Source organism: Panthera onca, chromosome A2 (genome assembly GCF_046562875.1).
Source record: "Panthera onca isolate mPanOnc1 chromosome A2, mPanOnc1 haplotype 2, whole genome shotgun sequence".
In the NCBI taxonomy this organism is placed as follows: domain Eukaryota; kingdom Metazoa; phylum Chordata; class Mammalia; order Carnivora; family Felidae; genus Panthera; species Panthera onca.
This window is the reverse complement of record NC_138340.1, coordinates 63,722,504-63,749,356: the sequence shown is the minus strand read 5'-3', so window position 1 is coordinate 63,749,356 and position 26,853 is coordinate 63,722,504. Positions and strand designations below refer to the sequence as shown.

General features: G+C 52.1%; 1 protein-coding gene across 1 annotated transcript in view; it reads right to left on the bottom strand.

The window, feature by feature from the left end:
• The window catches only part of LOC132679001 (ATP-binding cassette sub-family A member 13), a 301,866-nt gene that overhangs the window by 98,362 nt on the left and 176,651 nt on the right, over positions 1-26,853 (bottom strand). The window contains exons 32-36 of the mRNA XM_060632081.3: positions 25,197-25,305; positions 9,726-9,780; positions 8,015-8,192; positions 6,221-6,336; positions 732-888 (exon numbers count right to left, since the gene is read on the bottom strand). Coding sequence (XP_060488064.3) covers positions 732-888; positions 6,221-6,336; positions 8,015-8,192; positions 9,726-9,780; positions 25,197-25,305 — 615 coding nt within the window. The remainder of the gene's footprint in view (positions 1-731; positions 889-6,220; positions 6,337-8,014; positions 8,193-9,725; positions 9,781-25,196; positions 25,306-26,853) is intronic.

Below are 26,853 nucleotides of genomic sequence, written 5' to 3'. Positions count from 1 at the left end.
TGCAGGGGAGACCGAGGCGGGGTAAAGCAGACAAGACCCAGGCCGGCTCAGGGGGAGGAGACAGGGGGCAGGTGCATGACCGGGACACCACCAGATCCAGCTTGACGGATGGATGGGACCCAAAAAGTGACTCACTAATGTGAGCGCCTGGGGGAGAGAGGCTTCGAGACGCATCCTCTCACTGTCACACAGGGGGAAATGGAGGCCCTTCTCAGGGCACACTCGGAAAGTGACCAAACCAGGGATGTTCCGGAGCTCACAGGGAAGGGGGCAGATCCACGCCCTGGTCCAGCCCTCCTACGGTCGCAGAGCATGGTGAGTCACGGCAGTGTTCCCAACCCATAGCAAGCATGTGACCGCCCAGAGAGGAGCGCCTGACCCCTATTCCTGACACTTTTGGACAGGACACGTTTCATGCCTTCATTCGCCCTTGCAAGCGCCTATCAATAATTCATCAACAAACAGAGACACGGCGGCGAACATGGGCCTGCCCTCGCTAACGCAGCAGCACAAACTGTGTGTTTTGGGTCAGTTCTTGCCAGGCCTGAGCACGGGTCTCCTAATGGCGCACGGGTTTGGGTTAATCAGGGTCGGTCTCTCTTCCCGGTGGTTAAAGACAGTGCACACTGCCACGTCGTCCTTTCCTTCCAGCTGGAAAACCAACGGCAGGGGCAGGAGCCAACACGCGCGTCCTCGGGGTGCCCCGGGCGGTGAAGCTGGCGCCCACTGACCTGAGCTTTGGAGATGATGGCCAGCAGCCTGGGCATGATGGTCATCAGCAAGGTGCAGAGCCCAAAGATGAAGTTCAGGGACACGTAGGAGATGAACGCCACGTCCGAGCTGGAGAAGATTCTGGACATCAGATACATCCATGGGAGAGTCGCATATCTAAGGAATAAAGGGAAAAATCATGTGTGTTTTCCCGTGACAAGATGGAAGCATAGACTTTGGTTGGCCTGGTGGCTTCTCACTCGGTGAACGGAGACACATTACGGTTTTGACAACAAATCCCCCTGAACACACAGCTCACTTGCGAGGCTACAGGGAGCACTGGGTATAACGGCAGCAACACTGGGTAGGGTCAACCCCTGGGCCGCACGTGCACCTGCACCTAGGACTCCCCGACCTGGAGGAAGTCTGCGGACGTCCCCATGCCCCTCCCTCAAAGGGGCGAGCCTGGGTCTTGCTTCTTTCCTCCGATCCTCACCAGTAAAGCACAAATGGTTCCTGTTTAGGGGCGCCTGGGTGGCTCAGTCAGTTGGGCGTCCGACTTCGACTCAGGTCATGATCCCATGGTTCGTGAGTTCGAGCCCCACGTCAGGCTCTGTGCTGACAGCTCAGAGCCTGGAGCCCGCTTTGGATTCTGTGTCTCCCTCTCTCTCTGCCCCTCCCCTGCTCGCTCTCTCTCTCTCTCTCTCTCTCTCAAAAATAAATAAATATTAGAAAAAAATAATTTAAAAAATAATGATAAAATAAACCCAACCTTTCTCCCACGTCCCCACGTGCTCTTTACACGCTTGAGGCAAATGTGTCACCATTTTCTTAGCGTGATTTAGCAACTTCGCCTGAAATACTCAAGTGCCTTCTGAATGCCCGGGGTTTCCTTAATCTGTTAAGTAGCTCTGGAGAGTCTAAGACCCCCAAATGGTGAGAGCCAGGCCCCACCCACCGAGGGGGCTATTAATTCCTTTTCCATAGGAATCCGTGGCATCAGAATGAGCCCTTGGGTCAAAGGACCCATCCTCATATCCCAGAAACTATAATAAATATAATAGCGTACATAAAGTCATACACAGTTCCAGCAGCTTCTCGCCACGAAAATCTGCCTCAGAATTTGGGCAACGATGGAAATTATTCCAGAATGTGCAAAGTGCAAGTGAACGCTTTTAAGCAAGTGTTCTTAAACAGCTGCCGTGCCGAGGAATCAAATTATGAGTAAATAATTAAATTAAATTAGCTACCCAAGAGGTAGGTCAGGACCCCTTGGTGCTTTGAACTGTCAACACCTACCTACGAAGTAAAGCAGCAGAGACAGAAATCAAACAGCCCGTTCCCACGACACCACAACACCCTGACCGTCCCTTCTGGGGGCATAGCTCAAGTGCTGTGCTCCCTCAGGCACCTGCCTTGACAAGCACATGAAACAATAGTATCCAATGTGGGGTTTTTTTTCTTTTTTTAATTTTTTTTAGAGAGAAAGAGAGCGTGGGTGGGGGAGGGACAGAGGGAGAGGGGAGAGACAGAGAGAGAGAGAGAGAGAGAGAGAGAGAGAATCCCAAGCAGGCTCCACGCTGTCAGCGCATAGCCTGACGTGGGGCTCAATCCCACGACTGTGAGATCATGACCTGACCTGAAATCAGGAGTTAGATGCTTAACTGACTGAGCCACCCAGGCGCCCCGGTCAAGCTTTCTCTTGACAATATTTTTTTTAAATTTTTTTTAACGTTTATTTATTTTTGAGACAGAGAGAGACAGAGCATGAACAGGGGAGGGGCAGAGAGAGAGGGAGACACAGATCTGAAACAGGTTCCAGGCTCTGAGTGGTCAGCACAGAGCCTGACGCGGGGCTCGAACTCACGGACCGTGAGATCATGACCTGAGCTAAAGTCGGACACTTAACCTACCGAGCCACCCAGGTGCCCCACTCTTGACAATATTTTTGATGATGTGAGGTTTCAGAGGACTGTGGTTTTTAGAAGTTTGGTGTTTTCTCATTTTATTTTATTTAAAAATTTTTTTAAAGTTTATTTTTGAGACAGAGAGCGAGCGAGTGCGGGGAAGCAGCAGACAGAGAGGAAGACACAGAATCTGAAGCAGGCTCTGTGCTCAGCGTATAAGCCCCAACACGGGGCTCAATCTCACGACCCAAGGACCATGACCTGAGCCAAAATCAAGAGTCGGTTACTCAACCGACTGAGCCACCCGGGCGCCCCCAAAATGATTTTTATAATGTCAATGTAAGTGTTATTAACAATCTGTGAGTTAAATTTCGGGGCAGCTGTAAATAACTGCTATAAAATTCCCTCTTATGAGTGAACCGAAAATCTCTTTAAATAAACTCCTGATCCAAAGGCCAGATTCTGCAACAGTGACAAGTCGCGTTCCTTTTCCACAGGACAGCTCTCTAAGCAGCTGAAGGTGAACACGTCGGTCCTCTCACGCCTCTGCAACAAAAGGCCAAGCCCTTCTTGCTCCTCATAGGACACGGCATCCAGCCAAGTCTCTCCGTCAAATGTGCGACTGGGGTTTGGGGGTGTTGGGGTAGCAACACCTCACGGGGCATCTGACGGGACGTGGCCAGCACAAGGTGCAGCAGGATTATGTATATCGCACTCGGCCAATGTGTCATCCTCAGGAGCACAATCCAGGAACATGGCTGCCTCGAGATCCCACCGGGAAGCCCAGAGCCCCCATCAGAACGTGAGGGACCAGGCGCCAGGGTGGCTCAGTCGGTTAAGTGTCTGACTTCAGCTCAGGTCATGATCTCACTGTCTATGGGTTCGAGCCCCATGTTGGATTCTGTGCTGACAGCTCGGAGCCTGGAGCCTGCTTCGGATTCTGTGTTTCCCTCTCTCGCTGCCCCTCCCTGACTCACACTCTGTCTCTCTCTTTCTCAAAAATAAATCAACATTAAAAAAAATTTTTTAGAAGTTAAATAGGCTTCTAGAGCCTAATTTATCTTTTGGTGAAATCTACAGCGGCTTGTGCCAATCTCTACTCTTTTATTAAATACAATATTATATCATTTTAATGGCTTTAGCATTTGCTGGGCAGGGGTCTGCTGCTCACGCTTACTGTGGAATTTATGGGGTTTTCCTCCCTGGGAAAGCCAGCCTCTCGTCCACACCACGTGAATTTTCCAAGACGTGGAACAGGCCCCCGTGGCCTGTCTTCACAATCCATTAGCGCGGAACATGCACCAAATATGTTCTTACAGTTTCCACTGTTCACAGATACTAGATTCCCTTTCTGGCATTCCTTGCCTTGTTTTGCTGCTAATTCGCACCCTCCAGCTTAAATACCACGTTTTCCTGGCTAGACAGAGCCGGAAGGAAGAAAACAAGACAATTGTCACTGGGTATTTTCTTCTGTGTCTCTTTGAGACTCTGTGTACATACCTGACCCCTAATTTCTTCAGATTCCAAACCCCATGTAATTCCAAGCCCCTTTTAACACCTGCCACGTCCTCAGGCCACAGGGCACTCTGGGGCCCAGCCTTCCCGACTCCCAGCTCCAGCTTTCCACACCTCCCTCCCTGGACAGGGGTGAGCAGACACCCCTGCCCAACCTGGGTCCCGGCAAAGAAAGAACCCCGTGTAAATGACAAGGAAACCTGCGGCCTCGGGGATGTTGCCTCAAGATCCCAGCTGGCCTCCCCGGAGTCCTTCTCCCCCGGGGTCCCCTGGCCTCCGACCCCGCCTGCTACCTTTAGAGACACCCCCGTCCAAGTCCTGGATCCTTCACCCGAGCGGCAGCACCCCGGCTGGCCCGGGATGTGTGGCAAGGACCTGGGAGCGTCCCCCAGTTCCCAGGAAAATGCTGTGGCCGCACATGCGGTGACTGGTCAGGGCTCCTCCCAGGCTGGCAAAGGCACTCACGAGAGAAACAAGCTCCGCGACCACTCCTCCACGTTTCTCAGGAATGTCTAACCGTTTGATCTTGTCTGTTACCTTAAACCCCACGAGCTCCGCCTTCCTGAAGCTTAAAAGTAAGGTACAGCGAGGTCTGTTTAACCACACCGTCAGGACCCACGACGACACCACCCGCTCAACGGGATCGCTGCACTGAAATCAGACCATCCCCAGAGAAGCGGGAATCCCCGTACTAAGCTTTTATATCCAGGAACCCGAATTTCCCACGGACTACAGCAAACAGGAGGTTCCGTCAGCACTTTTACCCCTGACAACGAAACTGCCTCCCAATACTAGCACGGTTCTCGCTGGGACAATGGGCCCCAAATTCATTAACTGGGGCCTCTTGCCACCCACTGTGAGCTTTCTATCAACTGTCTACTCTTCCCGGCACAGAATTGAAGCTCTACACTGAAGAAGACAAGGTGTAGAGGGAGTGATTAATTACTCCTCCCAAGGCCACAGAGTTAGTGGCCATATCAATCTTCCCAGAAAGGTCTGTCTGTCTGTCCTGTCTGTCTCTCTCTCTCTCTCTCCCAGCCAGCTATCCATCCATCCAGTCAGCTAACAATGACATATCCTTGTTGACGATGAACTCCGTCCCCAAATAAATGCTTTGGGCCCGACTGTGATGTGTGTAAACTCATTTTACTTGTCATCTTGGGCGGAAATAAAGCAGAATGCGTTGTCTTCACAAATCATTAGGCTCGAATTATAATGAATTAGCGTGTTCATCACTTTCCCTGCTCTCAGCAAGGATCTCTCACATGCTCAGCCCGGATCTAGACACATGCCCAACGTGTAAGAAGAGACATAATTAGATATTCTTGATACTAGGTGGGTATAATTTGGGGAGCCCTAGCAAAGATCCTGGATAAAGATAAAAAGGAACGCTCCGGGGGCGCCTGGGTGGCTCAGTCGGTTAAGCGTCCGGCTCGCAGTTTCGGCTCAGGTCGTGGTCTCACAGCTCATGGGATCGAGGCCCGCGTGGGGCTCTGTGCTGACAGCACAGAGCCTGCTTGGGGTTCTCTCTCTCTTCCTCTCTCTCTGCCCCTCCCCCTGCACATGCTCTCTCTCTCTCAAAATGAATAAAGTTTAAGAAGAAAATAAGAAGTCTGTCAAGTGACTTTTCCTCTTTTGCTGCTTTTCCTCTGAGAAAAGTGATATAGGTAGACAGCACATTTCCAGACCGTTAACGTCGCGGGAGAGGGAAAAACGTGCCAGACGGGAGGCTTCGTGGGAGACGCTCCTGTGAAAGGCAATTTTGGAGCTAAGTGGATTCTGTGTCTGAGCTCCAGATGAATGTCAGAGCGAGAGTAACCGAGAATCCACTTCCAACCGCCCGAGCGTGGCCGACGGCTAGGGGGCCGTGCGGCGACAGCCCACGCCACCCCCGTCCCAGCCGGGCCGCCCACGGGGTGCTCCTCCCCCTGCTCCAGTCCCTCTGCCGTGCGTCCCCACCAGAAGCACCGTAATTGCTTGAAAAGAGAGAAAATCATGAAGCCGACAGCGGGTTGCAAGCCATCCCAGGGGGCTTTCTCTTCCAGAAAACAAACCGTAATTCTGCAGCCGCGTCTCTCGTCACATACCCGAAAAGCCCCAGCAGGAGGGCCGTGGCTGCCAAGTTCTTGCGGAACGTGAACGCCGTCAGCCGGAAGGCGACAATGACAGTGACGCACAGGCCCACGGTAACCAGGTAAAAGATCTGGGGAAACAAGAAAAAGGGGGTGGCGTCTCGACCGGTCTGTAAAGTGGGGTTCGCCCCCAGGAGTCACAGTCCCGGCAGGACTGTGTCCCCACTGTGTCCCCACCCCCCACACATATGCTGAAGCCCTGGGACCTCCGGAAGGGACTGTATCCAAAGACGTGCCTCGAAAGGGGCAATGAAGGTACAGGAGGTCCCTGCAGACACCCTGATCCGACATGACTGGTGTCCTTATAAGAACAGGACACATGGAGGGATGACCACGTAGGACACGGGGAGGGAGCACCACCCACACGCCCGGGACAGACGCCTTGGGAGGAGCTGGCCCGACCACGCCTGGATCTCAGACTTCAGGCTCCAGCACCTGGACAGACAGACCGCCCGTCGGGGGTCTGCTGGAAACTACTGCAGCCACTGCCCCCTGCCCCCCTCGGGACAGGTCCGGGAACCCAGACACCTTCCAGGACACGTGGTTTCTTCCCACACCTGGACTCGAGGACAGTAAGGCAGAGGCCGCCTTACAGACCCCTCCCGGGGGCCCCCACACTGATCAGAGTGGCCCAGGAAGGGCCACACGCCTGCTGCTCTCCTCCTGGAGCCCCTCCCAGAGCCTTTTCTCACACCATCCACCGGGCTGCCTCCTCCCTCTCAGAGCTCAGCTCCCACGCTGTCCCCCCGAGAGTCCTTTCCCAGCCTCCTGATCTAAGTCACCCTCTCAATAACTCTAGTCCCAAGCCACCCAGATCTTGCGTGTCGGTCTGTTTGTTTCCTGCTTCCCCTGGTGAGAATACAGTCTCCAGGGGGGCGGAGAACTTCTCTGCCTTGGTCACGGCTTTATCCCCAGCACCAGGGACACTCCCTGCCCCGGTGAGGACCCCTAACTACCCACTAAATGAGCGATTTAATCCATGTAACAGGCAGGAAACAATCGGAAGAAGATGGGGCACAGTCACCCAGGAAGAAAGCCCTCCTCCCTGCCCTTGAGCCCCAAGGCAGGCATCGCAGGGCAGAAACACACTGAGCGGCAGGGACAAGGGGATAATCAGGTAAGGGCTGCAGAAAGGGGGAGAAGGACTGCTGGGGTCCGGGAGACACCCGCCCCCACCTCGCACGCTCTTCTCTCCCGGGACGCCTACTCCTCCTCCCCCGGGAAAGCTGCGGTCACGAGGACAAGCTATTGCTTTCCTACGAGGAGGACCTTGAATCCAGATAAATGCCTGCAGGCCTGGGGGACAAAGGGCACCAGTGCTGTCCTCCGGACAGAAGACAGTGACCTGGAGGGCAGAACACCTGGAGAACACATCAGGCTGTGGTCGGGGTGGGGGGTGGGGGTCACGTGCATGTGGACGGTGGGTCAGTTCTAATGCTTTTTATCACCTCCCCTTCCAGCCCCTTGAAAAGAGCACATCACAGAGGATTATGATCTCATCTTCCGGGTAGGAGACTCTGCATTCGCGGGCAGGTCCGTGAGTTCCCAGAGCTCCCGTGTGCAGCTGGTTGGTCCTCTTTCTCAGGAAGCCATCCGCCCCGGATGACAGACGGACACTGGACCTGAACCGTTCTTACCAACGCAATGACCCGTTCTTCTGTGGACAGTCTGCAGCGGGGGTCTCCTAACACACGCACACGCACACAGCCCTGGCATACAGGCACGCAGCACGCCGTTCCCAGTTCCTACCATGTCATACAGGAAGTTAGCGAGCCAGTACGTCCTGTAGCCGAGGCCACTTATGTGCTGCAGCCTCTTGGCTCCGGTCACCCTGTCCCTCACCACGGAGCTACCGATGGACGCCGACAGGATGGAGAAGCCCAGCACGACGCAGAGGGCGACGCCACACTGACGGATGCTCTCCATGCTGCGGGCACAACACAACAGCTCGTCAGGGTCACAGGAAGGGCACACGTCTTCTTTCCCTTGGTGACAACCAGTGATGAGGGGGAGAGCACTGAAAACCACTAATCAGGAAGTTAAGGGGCATAGGGCACGCTGGCTAAGCGCGAGAACTCTGCCCCTGAGTCCCCTCAACGGCCCTTTGAGGAGGTGTGGGCGATGCTCCCAGCTTCTAGAAGGCACAACTGAAGGGTGCAAAGTGAGGGGACATTTCAGAGTCTGCCCATCTTGGAGTTCACTCTAGACTAAAATGATAAACTTCCGCAGCGTGGCGTCCACAGGGAGCCGTGGCCTCCGGCCACGCCAGAACCACATGCATCTGTATGCTGGGACACCTGCAGGGGCGGGGAGGGGGCATTAGCTGTGGATCCACAGGTGGCTGGCCCATCTCTGAATTTTGTCTCTCAAAATATCAAAACAATTTTGTAACAGAGAGAGGTGTAGTAATAATTGTAATAACACACACAGTGTACTTTCTTGGTCATTTTTTAACTGGACTGACCCCTCCCTAGCCACAATCAGCACACGCAGGTGGCCGACGGAAAGACACGGCTCATTGCAAAGTGTCCACTGTGTGGCATCTTCTCTCACCCAACGAGCCCACAGCTACACTTGTGGCCGGTGTCAGCTGCACCACGGGGAAGGGAGAGAGGAAAGGAGAAGACAGGAAGAAGCATCCCAGCTTCTAGGAGGGAACGGGAACTAACACTTCGCTCTGAATGGGGAGATGAGTGGCTTTATCACCACCCGTGACTCCATGTGTCTGTGAGCAAAGTCTGGCATGGGGAACTCTCCAGAAGGCCTCACTATGCTCACTACACGAACACCGTGTTTAAGACTTACCCCAAGTGGGGCGCCTGGGTGTTTCAATGGCTGAACATCCGACTTCAGCTCAGGTCATGATCTCGAGGTTTGTGAGTTCGAGCCCCGCGTTGGACTCTGTGCTGACAGCTCAGAGCCTGGAGCCTACTTAGGATTCTGTGTCTCCCTCTCTGCCCCTTCCCCACTCATATACTCTCTCTCTCTCTCTCTCTCTCTCTCTCTCTCTGTCTCTCTCAAAAATAAATAAACTCTAAAAACATTTTTTAAAAAAAGACTGTACCCCAAGTGCTTGGCTGGCTCAGTCAGTGGAGCGTGTGAGCCTTGATCACGGGGTTGTGAATTCGAGCCCCACATTGTGGGTAGAAAGGACTTAAAAAAACAAAATCTTTTTTTAAAAAAAAGCCATTCTACCCCAAAAAAGTGTCTGGAAGATGTGGGGCCCGTGAACTTCAGGAAGTTCACTCCCTTAGACAATTTTGACTTAGAAAAACTGGGGTGTAGGATAAGCTCATGTTTTAAACTCGGTCAGTGCACATTCCCTTCTTAACACTCATTTTCTTTACACTTTGCAAAGAAGCGCCCAGGCCAGCACCACTCCGCACAAATGCAGCAGGCCGGCACCCTGGAGCCACCCCAAGACTCTGTTCTGCCCTCACCCAGTGGTCCCGAGACTCACATCTTGTCCTCGTTCATCAAGGCCCCTCCGTACGGGTGGCTGTACAGAGTCACTCCTGTGAAGGAAAAATGGAGAGGTGAGCCCTCTGCCCGCACGGTGAGCAGACCCCATGCCCAGGAGGCGCCTCCTGTCCGCTCGGTCCAGGCGTGACCCACGGGGACCCAGAAGGGCAAATGCACTGTGCATCCTGGCCAGGGCGGGGACCCTGCAGTCCTGTTGTCAGAAACAACCAGCACGTTCAGGACGTGCCTCGCACGGCAGGCGTGGGGCTGACGTTTTATGGTCCAATCCTTATAAGCATCCCTGTGGCGGAAATGATACATTAGCCACATTTTGTGGGGGTGGAGGAATGGACTCAGAAAGACTAAATTACAACAGGCAAGGGGATTATCCGATGGAACCAGGGCAATAATCAAAACTTCCCCTCTCGACCAAGCCACATCTAGACAGAGCGAAAACCGAACCGTCTCAATGGCCCAGCTGCGTGCGTGGAACCCCTTCTTCGGTTTTTCATCGTTCGACTTCCGGGGGCTTGTGCGTTAGTGTAGACAACAGCCAACATGGAGAAATCGCCACCAACTTCTCAGTTTTAAGGATCTTACCATAAAGGCTGCTCGTGTCGTCACACGGCCTTCCCTACCCCAGCCGATGGCAGCCCGTTGGGTACCCAGGACTCCGGAACTTGAGGCAAAGGACTTGTGTTTCACCTTATTGTCCAACGTGAGCCAGTCAGTTTCCCTCCTCTGATTGGCTGTTTCAAATGCCCGCAGCTACATGTGTGGGGGCCACCTCCACGGGCACGGTTCCTGGGCAGCCTGTGTTCCTCTTCCCTTTGGGCTCCCTTAATGAAGCCCATTATCGTGTTTTGCATTCTCTTACGGCAGCATATTAAATCCTTCCAGAAACACCGCAGGGGTAGGAGTAAACATAAATAAATTAAAAGGTACAGAACTGAAAATCGCTACAGTTCTCCAAACACCCCACGGCTTTGCCACCAAAGAGTCCTGACTTCCATTCACGGGCCACCTGCTCCCCCCTCCGGTGATGCCAGCTTTTCCCCATCCGTCGTGGACTCAGCCACAGGCCGAAGCAACTTCTTTCACAGCAGAAAGAATGGTGGAGCCTCCTGGTTCAGCAAGCCCACTGTGCAGTGTTCCAGAATGATTTCTTTGACTTTAAATTACTATCTTCCAGATGTTCTGCTGGGGGCTCGCACTGTGTGTGCCGAATGCCGGCCGCGCGGTTTCCTAGATTGCATCATGCACTGGATTTATTTACACGTGTGTCCTGAACAGAGTTGTGTGGTCTTGGCTCCCTGCCTGTCTGGACCCGTAACACCTGTTTTCCTCCCATCTGTCTCTTTCCCTGAGCTTAGCGTCACCCCTCCTCACAATACGTGCCAGCCCCCACACCCTCTAGCTCGCGGGCGGCCCTGCTCATGCTGTGCAGGGACAGACACCGTCAGCAGGCTGTGCAGAGGCTTACAAAACTGTGGGGCCCTCCCAGATGAGGCAAGTGTCCCGCTGGGTGCTTGGAGTGGGAGGCGTGTGTATTCAGTGCTTCGTGTGGCTCCTGGCTGCGCACAGGAATGAGAGCTTTCTAGATCAGACAGCATGCAGAGAAACGCGGTTAGCTGACGAGGGCTTGGGAAGCGGATGCTTCTAGAAATATGGGAGGATCTTGGACTCGATGAACCTGAAGATACACACACACTCACACACACACACACACACACACACACACACACACACTTGGGCAAGACACAGCATGACGCACTTTCTGACAGCTAAAGAACCGCCACGAGGCAAGGAAACGAACTCGGTCCATAATGTTCTGGAGGATAGATTTTGTCCAAGGAGCCAGGTTCAAAACATATAGCAAATCACATGACTAGAAGGCTGGCGCGGTGGTCCCGCTGACCTCTGGGGATTCCGGGGAAGAGGGCACGGGGGTGTGCGTCCGCCCCAGACCGTGAGGCTGGCCCTGACGATTTGCACGCTTCTCATGAACACGAGTCGTACGCGCAGTGCCGTCCTGATGCCGTGAGCCGTTCTGGTGACCTGTCGGAGCGGATGGGGTCCTGGGGCCCCTCAAAGTTACAGCCAGCCGGTCAGAGGGAGGGGCGGCCCGGGACCCTGGGGGTGTAGCTGGTATCTGAAGGCCACCGCCCCGTGGGGTCTGCGCTCCCTTGCAGGTGGTTAGTACCAGGACTGAACCGCAGTTCTCCTACTTGGGATGAAGCAGGATCCCGCTCCTGGAGCTCGATTTCCCTCCTCGTCTGGGAGAAACGCAGGCCCAGCCAGGAGTCCCCAGCTCATCCAGGACCATTAATGTCCCCATCCTGCCCCCAGTCACCAGACTCAAACTTACATCATCCTAACCAAGTCTCCCGTCACCCCCCGCGACACATCCGAGAAGGTGTCAGGGTCTCCCCTTCCACGCCCCCCCCCCACACCACACATCACACCCCCGCTCTGGACCACGGGACATGCACACCTCTCCCCAGCATCCCACCCTTCTCCACCAGCAGCTCCAGAGGATTTCCAAGGAGAAACATAAAGGAAACACAGAGTCGCTATTTTTTTTTTACCTGGACATAAGACACCTGCCTTTACAGTAAAGTCCAAAGTCTCATGTTATCCGATTCCCCCACCATTCCCAGGGGACACACAGGATGGCCACCACCGTGTCCTCAGCTACAAGTGTTTCCCCTCTTCTTACACAGAGGCTCCGACTTAATGCAAGTTCTCTGATGGTACGACAGTGACGTGCATACATGTTCTCTTGAACAGAGATCTCTTCCCGCGCTGGTGACACTCGCTAGGACCTGAGCGGCTCCCAGGCAGCCATGTGGTCACAAGGGTCAGCAACCGAGGCCCTGACCACCCTTCTGCTCCCACACAGCCGCTCGGCTTCTCACCTTCAGGTCTGAGTTCAACCAGTTTCATGAGACATTCTGCAGCTTATTATAAAACAGGCTTTGTGAGAAGAGCGTTTTACCCGCCTGTAGGCTCGTGTAGGTGTTCCCAGCACGTTTAACACGAGCCAGGCTCAGCCGTCATGTCTGGGACGGTGGGTGTGTCAAATTCACCTTCTGCTTATGATGTTTTCGACTTCAGATGAGTTTATCGGGACAAAACCCCCTTGAAAGTGGAGGAAGGTCTGCACTTCTCTGCCCAGCCCCCCTCCCTTCTCGCAGAGGCTTCCTGAAGATGCTAATTTGGGAGCACCTTCCCGCAGAGGTGGGGCTGCAGGGGGAAGAGAAGGCGGTCCTCACGCCCTGAGCCCTTCCATACTTGTGATCAGAGAGGAGGGGCTGGCATCCGAAGTAGATGAAAACCCTCCAGAGGCTCCGTGCTGTCCGTCCTTCAGGCCGCAGGGCACCTGTGTGAGCAGCCCTGTCACATCCGTGTGAGGACGCCCGTCTGCATCTCCTTCACATCCGCAGAGCCACGGCGCAGTCACCGGAAACGCCCTCCCGCGTCAGGCAGCCTGTGCCGGAGCTGGGGTTCCAGACTCTGGCTGCAGGGGCCGCCCCTATTTTCTCCCCTCCCTTCCGCAGATGCTTCCGATTTTCCAAGAAATGTCTGTGTGCAGAAGGAGGGGGACGAGGCCGCAGGTCCAAAGTCCCCACCTTGCTCCTTCTACCGTGTAAAGCTGCCAGCGTTTTGGGGGTGTGTTCAATTATAAAATGTTAAACTACCACGGTCGGGTTCTTATTTTGATCGGGTTGCGTGAACATCTTTTCTTAACTTCAAACTGTTGGGTCATTGCCGGGAGATCAAAAACTACCCTAATATTGGCTTTCTGTCCTCCCGTTCCTCTGTTACGAATACACTGCCCTTCACGGTCGCAATACCTTGGACCTGTCATCCTTCCCTGGCTTTAATCGAGGAGGCGGGAATACACCTAGCCCCCGACCCACAGACGGAACGAGCGACGGCTCCTGTGCTCAGCAGTCCTGATGTGCCAGACCCACGGCCAGACGTTTTCAGGACACAGTCTCTCACTGGGTAATTGGGCGATGAGCTCTGCGATGCACAACCCAGCAGAGTGCGCAGGAAGATCCTTGTGAGTCAGCTTGCAGCCTTCAGGAACCGGAGTCCCCTCCGGGGAAACGGCGCCCCGAGAAGCCTCCCGGCGCGGACACACCCTTGACTTCCAGAAGCCGAAACAGGAGCACAGGACTGTGGCAACTGTCCCCAGCAGGTGACCTGTTCCTGACAGAGGCGGGACCACTAAGTCGCCTCCCAGCACACAAGCCACCGGGACCCTTCCCTGTGCAAGGGACACGCTGGGTGCCACAAACACGCTAACACAGAACGAGAATCCCACCGGGGCAGCAGGGGACAAGCGGGAGCACTTCACCAACGGGCCGCAGGAGAGGAGCCGTCGCGTCAGCCGTCCTGCCCTGTCAGTTTGTCCTGTTCTGGAAGCTGAGCCTCGCAGGCTCTGCCCACCTGGCTCTGAGAAGGACCAGGCTACGCCAGCCCCCACCCTCCGGGCCCTCCCCCTCAGTGATTCAGAGGGGTCACAGCTTCTCATCCAGTGCTAGCTTCCAAGAGTCCTACAATTTACATATTTTACATATGGTAAATATTTAAATACAATCTTTTGAAGAGCACACAGGCTGCCTCCTCGCCCGGCAGGGAGCCCCAACAGCCAGAAGGCAGCCAGTGCTCCTGGCACAACGGTCCTAGGGAAAAAAATTTTAATGTTTATTGCTTTTTGAGAGAAAGAGACAGAGACAGAGACAGAGCGCGAGCAGGGAAGGGGCAGAGAGAGAGGGAGACACAGAATCCCAAGCAGGCTCCAGGCTCCGAGCTGTCAGCACAGAGCCCGATGCGGGGCTCAAACCCACCGACTATGAGATCATAACCTGAGCTGAAGTTAGACACTTCACCGACTGAGCCACCCAGGTGCCCCTTTAATTTTTTTGAGTTTATTTACTTGCAGAGAGAGAGAGACAGGGCTTGAGCAGAGAAGGGGCAAAGAGAGAGGGAGACACAGAATCCGAAGCAGGCTCCAGGCTCTGAGCTGTCAGCACAGAGCCCTATGCGGGGCTGAAACCCACAAGATCATGACCTGAGCCAAAGTCGGACGCTTCACCGACTGAGCCACCCAGGTGCCCCTTTAATTTTTTAAGTTTATTTACTTTGAGAGAGAGAGAGAAAGCGCATGGGCAAGGGAGGGGCAGAGAGAGAAAGAAAGAGAGAGAGGACCCCAAGCAGCTCACAAGCTGTCAGCGCGGAGCCTGATGCAGAACTCAAACTCATGAACCGTGAGATCATGACCTGAGCTGAAACCAAGAGTCAGACTCTTAACCGACTGAGCCACCCAGGCGACCACAGGCACCTCTTTAAAAGGCCGCCATCCCCCAAATCTCCACCATGAAAGTGAGAAACGCTCTTTGAAAAGCAAGATCCGGAGGAAGGGCCGTGCAGCGCGGTGCTCCAGAAGGAAGCCATCAGATGAGCAGGAGAACCCCTCAACTTGCTTTCCGAGGCTTGAGCCCCACTGGGGTCTTCTCACCAGTTTAGGTAAGAGGACAGCACATTAGTGTCAGACCGGAACCAACAACGTTCTGGTTTTGTTCTGCTCTGGGGTATGGGAATCCGGGCACCAACCACAATGGTGGGTTGGCTGGGATTTAACACCTCCTTTCAACAAGCCCCCCCCAACCCCGCCATGCAGAGTCCCTGGTGCCCAGCGGGGACACACAGGAGGTGTGTGTCCCAGGAGGTCAAAGAGGAGGCGGCCCCAAGGAGGGAGCAGGTGGGGAGTGAGCCCCGCCCCCTCCCGAAGGACCCTGCCAATGACACAGGTACCCTGTGCAGTGTGAGCAGCCCCTTGGCCGCAGACAGAAGCAGTGGGGGGAGGGGGTGCCCAGCAGGAACCCCGGCGGCTCTTTGGTTTACAAACGCTGCTAATTTTCACAATTTGCTAGCTTGCAATCCGCTGTCACTACATTCTGTAGGAGAGGCTCTGTGGGATCAAACGGATTTCAAATCCAAAAGAACGTATCTCTACACGCGTGCTGAGATTTTGCTTGTGTTTTGCAAAAAGCGGGAGAGACCAAGAGTAAGTGAGGGTCACATGTGTGTCCATTTTCTCAAAAATGAAAGCGCCATCAGAGGAAAGGACAGAGTAGGCAGCCCTGTACCTCCCGCGGGTCCCGAGTTTCCCCAGACCCCGGAACGAGAGGCACAGGCGCGTGCATGACCGCTCGCCCTCCGCTACCTTCTCAGCTCCGCCAGCTGCTCCTTAAAACAGTAACTACAGAAATCAGAGCTCCTTGGGGCGCCGGGGGGGCTCACTCAGGTGAGCGTCTGACTTGAGCTCAGATCTCACGGTTTGTGGGTTCGAGCCCCGCGTGGGGCTCTGTGCTGACAGCTTGGAGCCTGGAGCCTGCTTCGGATTCTGTGTCTCCCTCTCTCTCTCTGTCCCTCCCCTGCTTGTGCTTTGTCTCTCTCTCTATCTCAAATATAAACATTAAAAAAAAAATTTTTTAAGCAATCAGAGCTCCTCCTGCATACCTACAGACACAGGGCAGGGACTTGACTGTCTCGCAGATGGGCCCCTTTCCCCTCCAGGACAGGGCTTGACTTAGAGATGGGGCATCTTGGGGCATGGGAGGCAGGCACGGGGAAGGAAACCGAGGCAGAGGGAAGTTCTAGCGACTTATCTAAGGCCAAACACAGCAGAGCGAGACCTACAACCCTGATTTTCTGGATCCCAGCTTATCCATTTTACGTGCAACTAGAAAAACCATTTGCAGCCTTTGATGTTCTCCTTGCAAAAACCACATTATCGCAATGGACAATCTCCATAATCGGGGGGTGATTCCCATCGTATTATGTGCGTTCAGAACAGCCTTGTGATGGGATCCGGGGCTGATGATGCTGGTGAGGAGTCCATGGTGAGGGGTCCGGGCTCTTCAAGGAAGGGACAGTGGTTTCAGCCCCCGAGGAGAGGGGCTCTCATGCATCGCATCAAAGGTTCCCAGAAGGAGGTTTCAACATGTAAATTCTGAATACGCTTGATTTTTCTTCGTTTGATTACTCTTATCATTTATGTTTCAGCTTCTCCACGAGCTGGCCCACGGCCACATACCAATATATAACATCAGCTCCCTCATTTAGTATTCTCACCATGCCTTCCAGACTCTGTATATCTGTCATTTGTAAAAACGCACATCTGTGCTTTTGTCTCGTATCCACTCTGACAAAAGATGCTTGTCTCCAATTCAACAGTCACTGCTGGGTCCCTTCCTCTTATAAAATGGACATCTCTGTGCACATTCACACCCAGATGTCTGTAAGCGTCTCCAGCAGAAGAACAGAGTTGCCTTTGCATCAATATATGCGCAAAGGACTGTTTTCTTTCAGTTAATTTGCTGTGAGCCATCGGCGCGGGGTGGGGGAGGGAGGTTGGGGGGGGGGGAGCATGAAGGAAAAAATGTTCGTTCGGTCCAACGGAGTATTAAGAGAAACGTATGCAATTTCCAAGAGCTGTTTCAATGGCTTTCTCTCTGTCTTCCTCCTCTTAATCTCTCCTGGAAAAAAGACTCTTTTTCCCCTCAATATTGAGGTTAATTATTACTCTTCCCAAGGAATAAATAGATGCCAACTGTAAAAAGTTTTAAAATAAAGAGTAAAATTAAATCCTAACCTACTTTGAAACCAGCCAGAGGGAATCATTGTTTGCACATTGATATTAATTATTTCTAAATGTCCAAGGTTTTCTCGACATACACGTGTCACTATCGAATTATGTTTCCCATTCTTCATCTTCGACTCCATCGATCGTTCTCGACCTTCAAGTAATGTTTTCATCACACACACGCCAACACCTGCACCTGTGTGATCCCCTGGAACCAATGTCCACCAGGTTCTTTGATTCGTTCTGTGGATTCAATGTTTTCATGATCTTACTTTTGGTTAATCTCTCACATGACTGCCCTTCGGCATTCTTTTTTATTAGGAATATATCTACAACTTGTTGGGATAAGCGCTGGGTGCTGTACGTAAGCCAATTTGACAATAAATTATATTCATAAAAAAAGAATATATCTACAGCATGTTTTTTGAGCCACGTCCAACATAAGTGTATCTTTGAGGCTTGTTTACTTTAAGACAACATCTCCATTAGGTACAGAATTGGGGGTGTACCTTTATTTTTCTTTCCGTGTTCCACAGGCAGTATTCCCTTGCCCTCTGGCTTTTGAGGTTGTGATTAAAGAGTAAGAGACCAGGTTCTGGTTTCTCTAAGATGGGTTAGCCTCCATCTTGCCAGGTCCCCTCCCTTACGAGGACCCAGACATCACACACCAGCTGGAAAGAAGGCGGCAGGTGTCTGGGGCCCTCGGGACGTGGGGAACAGCGTGGCAGGTGGCAGTGAACTTCCTGGTGTCCTTGCAGCTTCCCGTGTATCCCAGACAAGCCACTACAGAAGCCTGCAAAACGGGAACCATCAGGAGCAGTAGAATGTGACAGCCACACATGTCTACCCAGAACCACTGCTGAGGAAACTAGATGGAGGGATACACTGAGGACAGCGCAAATAAATCAAAACAGAATCCCGAAAAGCTGATCAAGCCTCTCAAAGGGAAGCAAGAAGAAACAGAGGAAACAAAATCAACAATGAAGTGTCAGAATTAAGCTCATGGGTGGGTAAAGCCCATGCAACGTGAGCATGTCTGTCAAAAGGCAGAGCTCGGTACAGTGTGAGCCCCAACCTTCAGAGCCTCAAAATGAGGGAATCAAAACCTTACCCTGCTGAAAGGAGACATGAACAAATCTACCGTTATATTTAGGCATTTCAATACCTCCGCCTCTGCATTTATGGAACCATCGGACAGAAAACCAGCCAAGATATGGATGCACTGGAGCCCACAACCACCCACAGAGCCGTGGAATACACATTTCTAATCACCCGTGGAAATGGCCCCCGGACAGACCACATCTGGACCTCAGAACAAACCTCAGCCAAACCTAAAATAATTAAAATATGCAGAATGCATTCTCTGACCACAGTGAATCGAACTAGAAATCAATGAGAGAAAGACAGCGGGCAAATCTCAAAAACCTAGAATTTAAACAACGCTCTTCGAAATAACCCCTGGGTGAAGAGGAGGTCTCAGAGGGAATTTTTCAATCAGAAGCTGGTCTTTTATTTGTATTACTTTAAAACTAATCGGATTTCGCTATTTATAGCTTTATTTTAAAAAAATGCTGCCTTTATCTTTGAACCTTTGAACATTCAGCAGGATTGCTTATCGATGATTCCTATTTCCAGAGCTCCCAGCTCAGGAATTTTGCCAGGATCACGGCAAACCCTCCCACTGGCCCAGACTTGTTTTGTTTGGTTCTTGATGGTGGTTTTCTTCTGACATCGCTGTTTGTTCCCTTAATCAGTGTCCGTCCACTTCCTTTCTCCACCTAATTCCTCTGTTTCTCTTCCCGGTGTCAGTTCTGCTATTATCTTTTTCCTCTGTGTTCTTAGAGAATATTTCGTGGTTACCCCTTTACATCAAAAATTCTGAGTGAGGGAGAGAACTTGGCGATCAATAATGTGCTTCTCTGTATCCAGGGAAAATGTGTATTACGATCTGGTCTTAGCCAGTTCCTTTGTTACTGAAATGTATCTGACATGGAACATTGTGTCCGTTTAAGGTGTACAACTGCGGATTCGATACATGTACATACTGCAGGATGCTTGCCACGTGGGGTAACAGTCAGCTTTCTTTTTCATCTCAGCCTGGCCTCTCTGTCTTATCTGTCTTCTTGTGTTTCCCAGAGTTCACACATTTCCTGGTGCTCCTGTGGGGGTAAACTCACAAGACGTGTCCCAGGACAAGACCTTCTGGGGGTGTGCAGCGTCCCCTCCCTGGGGCGTGGGGCATTTCCTGGTCGCCAGGCTGGGTGTGATGGCTGTGACTTGCCTGTCTGTTGCTGTCCCTCCTTGATCTGGGCAAAGCGGAGGCTGGTCCTGATGCTGCTCTGAGCTTGGAGTCCTCACATCCTAGGATGTCTCCGCACCGTCCCCACGTGCTCGCGAGTATCTCCAGACCCTTAACGTTCAGGCTGGAGGTCACTGATGACAGCTGGTTCCCAATACCTGCAAGCTGTTCCTTCAGCAGCTCTGCTAAACCGATCTGACATGACCTCCAGTTCTCACGCTGGGGGGTCTCTCGTTAGGAACTGGGGATGCGTGCCTGGAGGCTTTATCTTAGCATAAGTAATGCAGGGCAAGCCATTATCTGTGTCACTCCTTGCTCCTGGGCTCATCCCTGCCCCGACTATGGGCACATCATCATCCCCACAAGCAAGCTGCGCTGACCTTGCCCACTTCCTCCCCGGGGCTCCTGGCACCCCAGTGAGCTGTGGCCTCCAGAGGATACAGATGGAAAGGGACCAATGAGGAGGAAGGCTGGGTGGGAAGGAGAAGAAGAGGTTTTTCTGGCTCTGGACGCACAGCTGTCCCGCCCCGCCCCCAGCAGGTGTCTCAAGGTGGCAGGTGGTCCCAGCACGTGAGCACAAGGGGGCAGTGAGGGTGAGACTCTTTACCTGATCCCCACATACTCTTTATCCCCCTGCCTCAGGGATGAAATTATCCTCGAGGCCCGAAGGTCCCCACGGTGGCCCGGTGTTTCCCAAACTTGGCTGTCCATGGCATCACCTGGGTCATTTAAAATCTCCTGACATTCAGATCAGAATCTCTCTTGGGTCTGCAACAGAAATCTATATTGCTCAAAATTCTCAGGTGACACCAATGTGCACACAGTGGGACTACTGTGGATCTAGCCCACACGATCCACAACAGCCAAACTAGGGTAAGAGCCCAGGTGTCCATCGACTGATGAACTGATAAGGACACCAGTCTAGATGTAGACGTAGATAGATGTAGACGTAGATGTTATAGATACAGATACAGATATAGATATAGATATAGATATAGATATATAGATATATACATACAAAAGAGTATTACTCAGAGATGAAAAAGAATGAAATCTTGCCATTTGCAAAAACGTGGATGGAACTGGAGGGTATTATGCTGAGCAAAATAAGTCAGAGGAAGACAAATACCGAAAAACCACTCATATGTGGAACTTAAGGAACAACAGATGAACGTAGGGGAAGGGAAGGAAAAATAAGTTAAAAACAGGGAGGGAGGCGAACCATAAGAGACTCTTACATACAGAGAACACACTGAGGGTTGATGCGGGGGGGGTGGGGGGGGGCGGGGAGGTGGCCGGGGGATGGGCTAAATGGATGACGGGCATTAAGGAGGGTGCTTGTTGGGATGAGCACTGGGTGTCGTATGTCCTGAAGCCAAGACTACACTGTACATTACCTGACTAGAATTTAAATAAAAACCTGGGGAATAAGAAAGAAGAGAGCAGCTAGAACAGGAAGAACTCAGACACATGGTGCAGAACCGAAGGGTCATGTGAGGTGGCCTGTGAGGGACAGACAGGGTTGGCTTGGTGTTTTGGTTTTGGTTTTCTGTGATTTCCCCCCAGGGGGGATGACGGACAACTGGACAGCATAGGGGACACACGTACAACGGGGGAATGAGCCGTGCAGATGGAGAGAAGATCCTGGGGAAGGGAACACGGGAACCTGTGCGGATGAAGGCCAAGGGCCCGTGTGGCTGCCCGGGGAGGGGCGAGATGAGGGGCTGACCTGGGGGGACCCTGTGGGTCACAGTGAGAGTCTGGTTTTTATCGTAAGAGATACAGGAAGCCAGAGGGATGCCATGATCACAGGGACAGGTCCACCGAGGGCACTTCCGGAGACCTAAGCCTTGGGGCCAGGGTCAAGGGGAGCACAGGGGCCCCACAAGGGGCTGGGGCCTGCACCAAGCAAGAGCAGGTGGTGTCCGGGCCGGGTGAGCATTGGTGAAAATAGGCACACTCAGGATTTCAAGTGCAGAAGGGACAAGACTTGCCAAATGCCCATGGGGTGTGCGTGGAAAAGGAAAGTTCAGATCTGGGGTTTGACCTCAACTGACTGAATTTCCCTGGGAACCCTGAGAAGTGTTATGTGACACGCAGCATGCCTAGGCTGCCGATGCAGAGCCCAGGAAGGAACAAAGCCTCTGACGTGGAATCCACTCCGCGTCCCTCTCATCCCTGGGCGAGCTCCCACGCCCACGCCTGTCCCCCAGGCTGTGGGGAGCACTGGTAAAGTCCCCGTCCCGATCCCCAGGCGGGTCCGGCCACGCTGCAGTCACAGAGCACAACACCTGGGCGGCACTCACAGCCAGGCAGGAAGAGAGCTCTGCCTGGGAGAACTCATGGTGGGTATGTATGAGACACATGTATTCCTCGTAAGTCAGCGCACGCCTGCCGGTAGTTGACAAAATCCTGCCCGTTGAACGGGCCACCCGTGGTCTGCCCTATGTTGAGTTTTATGCTTATAATTATGGGCTCTGACAAGCTGCCAACCCCCCGGGACCCAGCAAGGTGGCCGACCTGGGCTCTGGAGACTCCTATCGGGTGGTCTAGGTCAGTGGCCAGAAAGTCCCTTCATCTCTAAGGCAGGGATGTCTGTGTCCCCAAGACCCTGTCACGGGACCGCAGTGATGAGAGCAGGCTGCGTGTCTGGGTGGTACGGTGATTGCGCATTCAGCTGGCGGTGCCTGGGGTGGGGTCCGGTTCTGGGGGGCCACTGGGGCAGAGGCTCTGGGGCCCAGTTCTGGGGGGCTGCCGGGACACAGGCTCTGCTCTCAGGGGCTCATCCAAGCTCCACGCGAGGCAAGCGGTTGTTTGTCTGCAGCCACGGAGCACACAGTTGCAGCCCAGCTTATCCCCGGATGAACAGGAAGCATCCGGGACGTAGAGAGCGTTTCTGCTCAGAGACTTGCCTACGAGCTCTTTGCCGCATCACCCCACTGGGGTGCTGTGACTTGTGCGCTCCCTACTTACCGCACAAACCTTCCTTCCCCGTGACGACTGCATAAACAAGGCAAATGAGAACTGAAATTCTGACATAAACAAAGTATTCACGTTTCCAGTAACAGAGGATAAATGCATTTTTCAAGGCAGCACGACTTCTCCACAGAGCCCCCTCCTTTCAAGAGGGATGGACGTCATCGGGGGCGTCTGGTCACCAGGAAGCAGTGACATGAGACACGAGTGACCGACACCGGCATCGGTCAGCATTGCTCCCGTGACCCCGGGCAGTGACCCACGACACAGGGGCTCGACCAAGACTGTGGCTCACAACTGGAACCCAAGGTAAGGCTTGTATGTGTAACTCAAGCTCTTAGGAGTCAAAGTACATTTTGGTAGTGACACAATCCAGTCATTTAGGAAGGGACATTTGGTCAGTCGCCTGGGACACAGCAGAGCGGTGTTTCTTAGGTGTGTGAGGTGTGCGAGGGTCCCATGCAGAAATTTGACGCCCATGGTGTCATTTCACGTCCTATCGGTATTGTAAGGTGGGCCGTATTAGCTTACTTCACTGATGGGAAAACCAAGGTTCGGGAAAATCACCCAGTGGCGGTGACTCTGGGTAGGTTAAGTCACGGGGCCAGGATGTGGCTCTAGGTCCTGCTGACAACAGAGGCTCTGCTGTCCTCCCCCAGCTAAGTGAGAGGTCACTTCCGAGGGGCATGGATAGAAGTGCTTTCCGGGGGGGCCCTTCCCCAACAAGGAACTTTGAACCTTGGGCGAAAGTATGGCCGAGAGCTACTGGAGGTGTTGGAAACGCAAGAGAATCAGAGCAGCCTTTCAAGTTCCGGGGGGGAGTCCAGTCTGACCTCCTCATGAGAGACCATTGAGGTTGTCTGGGGCCAAATTCTGCTTGACCTTGTCTGACGGAGTGAGGGCTATGCACTTTACTTAGTAGACAGCCTTTATGTATATTTGAAAACGAGAATGCCATGAGCAGAGTAATGCGCTACAAAGAACAATCCGGCGGTGCCTGGCTGGCTCAGTCGGTCAAGTTCTAACCCTTTTGGCTCAGGTCATGATCTCAGGGTGCGTGAGATCGACCCCCACATTGGGCTCTGTGGTAACACACAAAGTCTGCTTGGGATTCTCTCTCTCCCTCTCTCTCCGCCCCTCCTCCCCTCAAAATAAATAAACATTAAAAAAAAAGAACAATCTGGAAGCCATGTGTGGGAGGGCAGAGAGTTGGCTACAATCAAGAGACCTACTGGAAGTCTGTTGCTAGCAGTTGGGAAGGAATCCGTGTAAGACTAGTGTGACTGTGGAGAAAAGAAAAGAAATTCTAGCATCCAGACAGATGGGGAGAAAGGGTTCAGGTGTTAGTTCTGGGGAAAGGAGAGAATTTAAAGGTCTGCTGTCCGCCATTCGAGGGGCTCGCACTTTTTTTCTACTTTTCCTAGGCATGCGCATTTTTACTTTTTATATTACCTGTTCTCGTTCCAACATAATTATGCTGTCACAAAATAACTAAATCCTGTTTTATGAAAACATTGGTGGGTAAGGGAAAACCAATATGGAAGTAAAAGATAAGGCTGGGGTAAAGGGAGAACACACGGGGGTAATCGCATGGCACTGACTTCCGTGGCAACTCATGCTTCAACAGGTGTATCTTGTGAATAAATCACGATGGGTATGGCTTGTTGGTCTTTAGAGAATTCATTTCTTTCTCTTTTTTAAGAAACTGAAAGAATTTGATTATTACAATTCATCCCACCCAAGGGAAGCAAATAACACCCCCTTAAATCAATAAATTCACCCTGGATTCCAGAAGTGAACATGGGTCTGTTTTTCAAAATAAGTCATTTTCGGGGCGCCTGGGTGGCTCAGTCGGCTAAGCATCCGACTTCAGCTCAGGTCACGATCTCACTGTCCGTGGGTTCGAGCCCCGCATCGGGCTCTGTGCTGACGGCTCAGAGCCTGGAGCCTGTTTCAGATTCTGTGTCTCCCTCTCTCTGACCCTCCCCCGTTCATGCTCTGTCTCTCTCTGTCTCAAAAATAAATAAACGTTAAAAAAAAAAAATTTAAAAAAAAGAAAAAAAAACAAAAAAAACAAAAATAAGTCATTTTCAAATAAATACTAAATAATGTCAGCGTGTCAAAATGTGAACACATAGGTAGTAAGTCCATGATCAGCTCAGATCATTGATGAGTGAAGACCAGATTACGATGTTCACCTTTCCAACAATAAGGGTGATCTGTACTTTCTACAAAAAGAAATTATTCTTGCTTCCATAAGATACTGACATCACAAGGAGAGAACCCTCAGCCATGTTTCTACCCCTCACAGTATAGAGATCATATCTGCAAGACAGTAAAGGGGGTGAATGACACCAGTCAGAGGCAGATAGGGTCTGCCACTTTGCCTGTATTTATACACAAAGAGGCTGCCAAGTTGAAGTGCTCTCATCACGCTTCACATTGGTGGGCTTGATCTTTTCTGCTTCTTTCACCTTTCAAAGCACTGTCTTACGACAGCAGTAAATTATATTATGCACAGAAAAGAATGTTACCGTATTGTCTCCAGTCCGCAGCAGGGGGTAGGTGTGTCCACAATATAAGGTTGTTCAGATGATTTAAGTAGGACGGGAGGGAATGAAAACCCTTCTGACTGTACCACACCTAAAACAGAAAAATAGAGTAATGGCTCTCGTGAAATTAGCCCCTAAGTCTTTGTCAGCTACTCCCAGACACCAGGGACATGTGTCCATTAGCTTCAAAGCACCTGAACGTGGGACTCAGGGCAATGTCCCCGCACGGCTGGCAGTGAGCAGTAAATTTCAGTCTGCTAATTTTATATTTATCTCAAGCATATAATTTCCAGCTAAAAATAGACGAATTTTACCCAGAACAAATGTGAATGTTGCTCTATAATTATATTCTCACAGCAAAAAAGGAACCTGAACCCATCATTTTTCTTCTTCTTTCTCGGTTGGTAAGCTAATAAAATTTGACCTGCAAATTAAAAGCGGAGAAAATGATCAGGGGGAAGAAAAAAAAAAAAGAAAGAAATGATTACTTTCAAGTTAATAACTGAATGTGGGACCTTATTTCTCAAAATAAATTGCACTGAGCATTTGCTGAGCATGGAGAATAAAAGAGTGCGCCTGTCAGACAGGAGAGAGAAGGAAGGAGGCAAGAACAGGAAACAGACAATGTTATGAAAGCTGGGACGGGATGTAGCAGAACCAACACCAATGGAACCGTCAGTATCTATAGTCCAAGATATCAGTATTTTAATAGACAGGTTTTTAAAAAAATGTACTCAGTCTGGAAAGCTGAGGAGTGTCTTCGAGAAATCTAATGAACCACCTGGCAGCTTCTGGTCTTAATTCCATCGGCGGGACAGCTCATTTCTCCAGACAGCGCTGTCTTTCGTGACAGACGACATTGCCTGAAGACTGTAGAACCGTCCCCAGAAAGTCAGCGCTCGGAGGAACACATCCAAGTCCGCCACAGTCTGCAGAGTTAGGGTCACACCCCGGGGGCTTCGAACAGGCTTTCTTCTCCTCGGTCTTCCCACCAGGGCCCTGGGAGCAGCTACTGTGCTCCCGGGAACGGCTAAGTGAACTATTGCTCGTGTGGTTTAAAAAAACAAAAACCAAAACTTGCCTACAAGACAAGCCTTTCTCGGGTATCCCACTTGAAGAAGCAATTCAGAAAACAGACCCGTATCTCTTCCACACCACCCGGCACGGCTCACCTCCTTCTTCACATAGTTGAAGTTCGTAGAGAAATCTTTGCCAGTTGTTTTTTTTTTTTTTAACGCCAGCTCGCCTGGGCCCTACTAACTACAGAACCCAGGACGTCCTGTGGTCGTCAAGGGAGAGCCTACGCAGATCTAAGACTGTGTAACAAATTCTTTTACGTATACATCAGCAAGTGGGTGACAAAGAGAGAAATCTGGAAATTACAGGAGAAAAACTTTAAAGAAACCTGGTGTACGAAACTGAAAACATGGGTGCCAAACTACGCGGTAACAACACCTCTGTAAAAGTGTCACCTGCGGTAACTTCCAAGGTCAAAATTGCCCAGCACACTCCTTGACTTGGGTTGTGGAGATCGGGAGGCAGAAAGTCAAGAGACGGCCCCAGAATGGAGACCAAGTCAGGGGGATGGCAGCCAGAAACTCCTCGAAGAACCCGGAAGGGTGGTCGTGCTAACTGATGC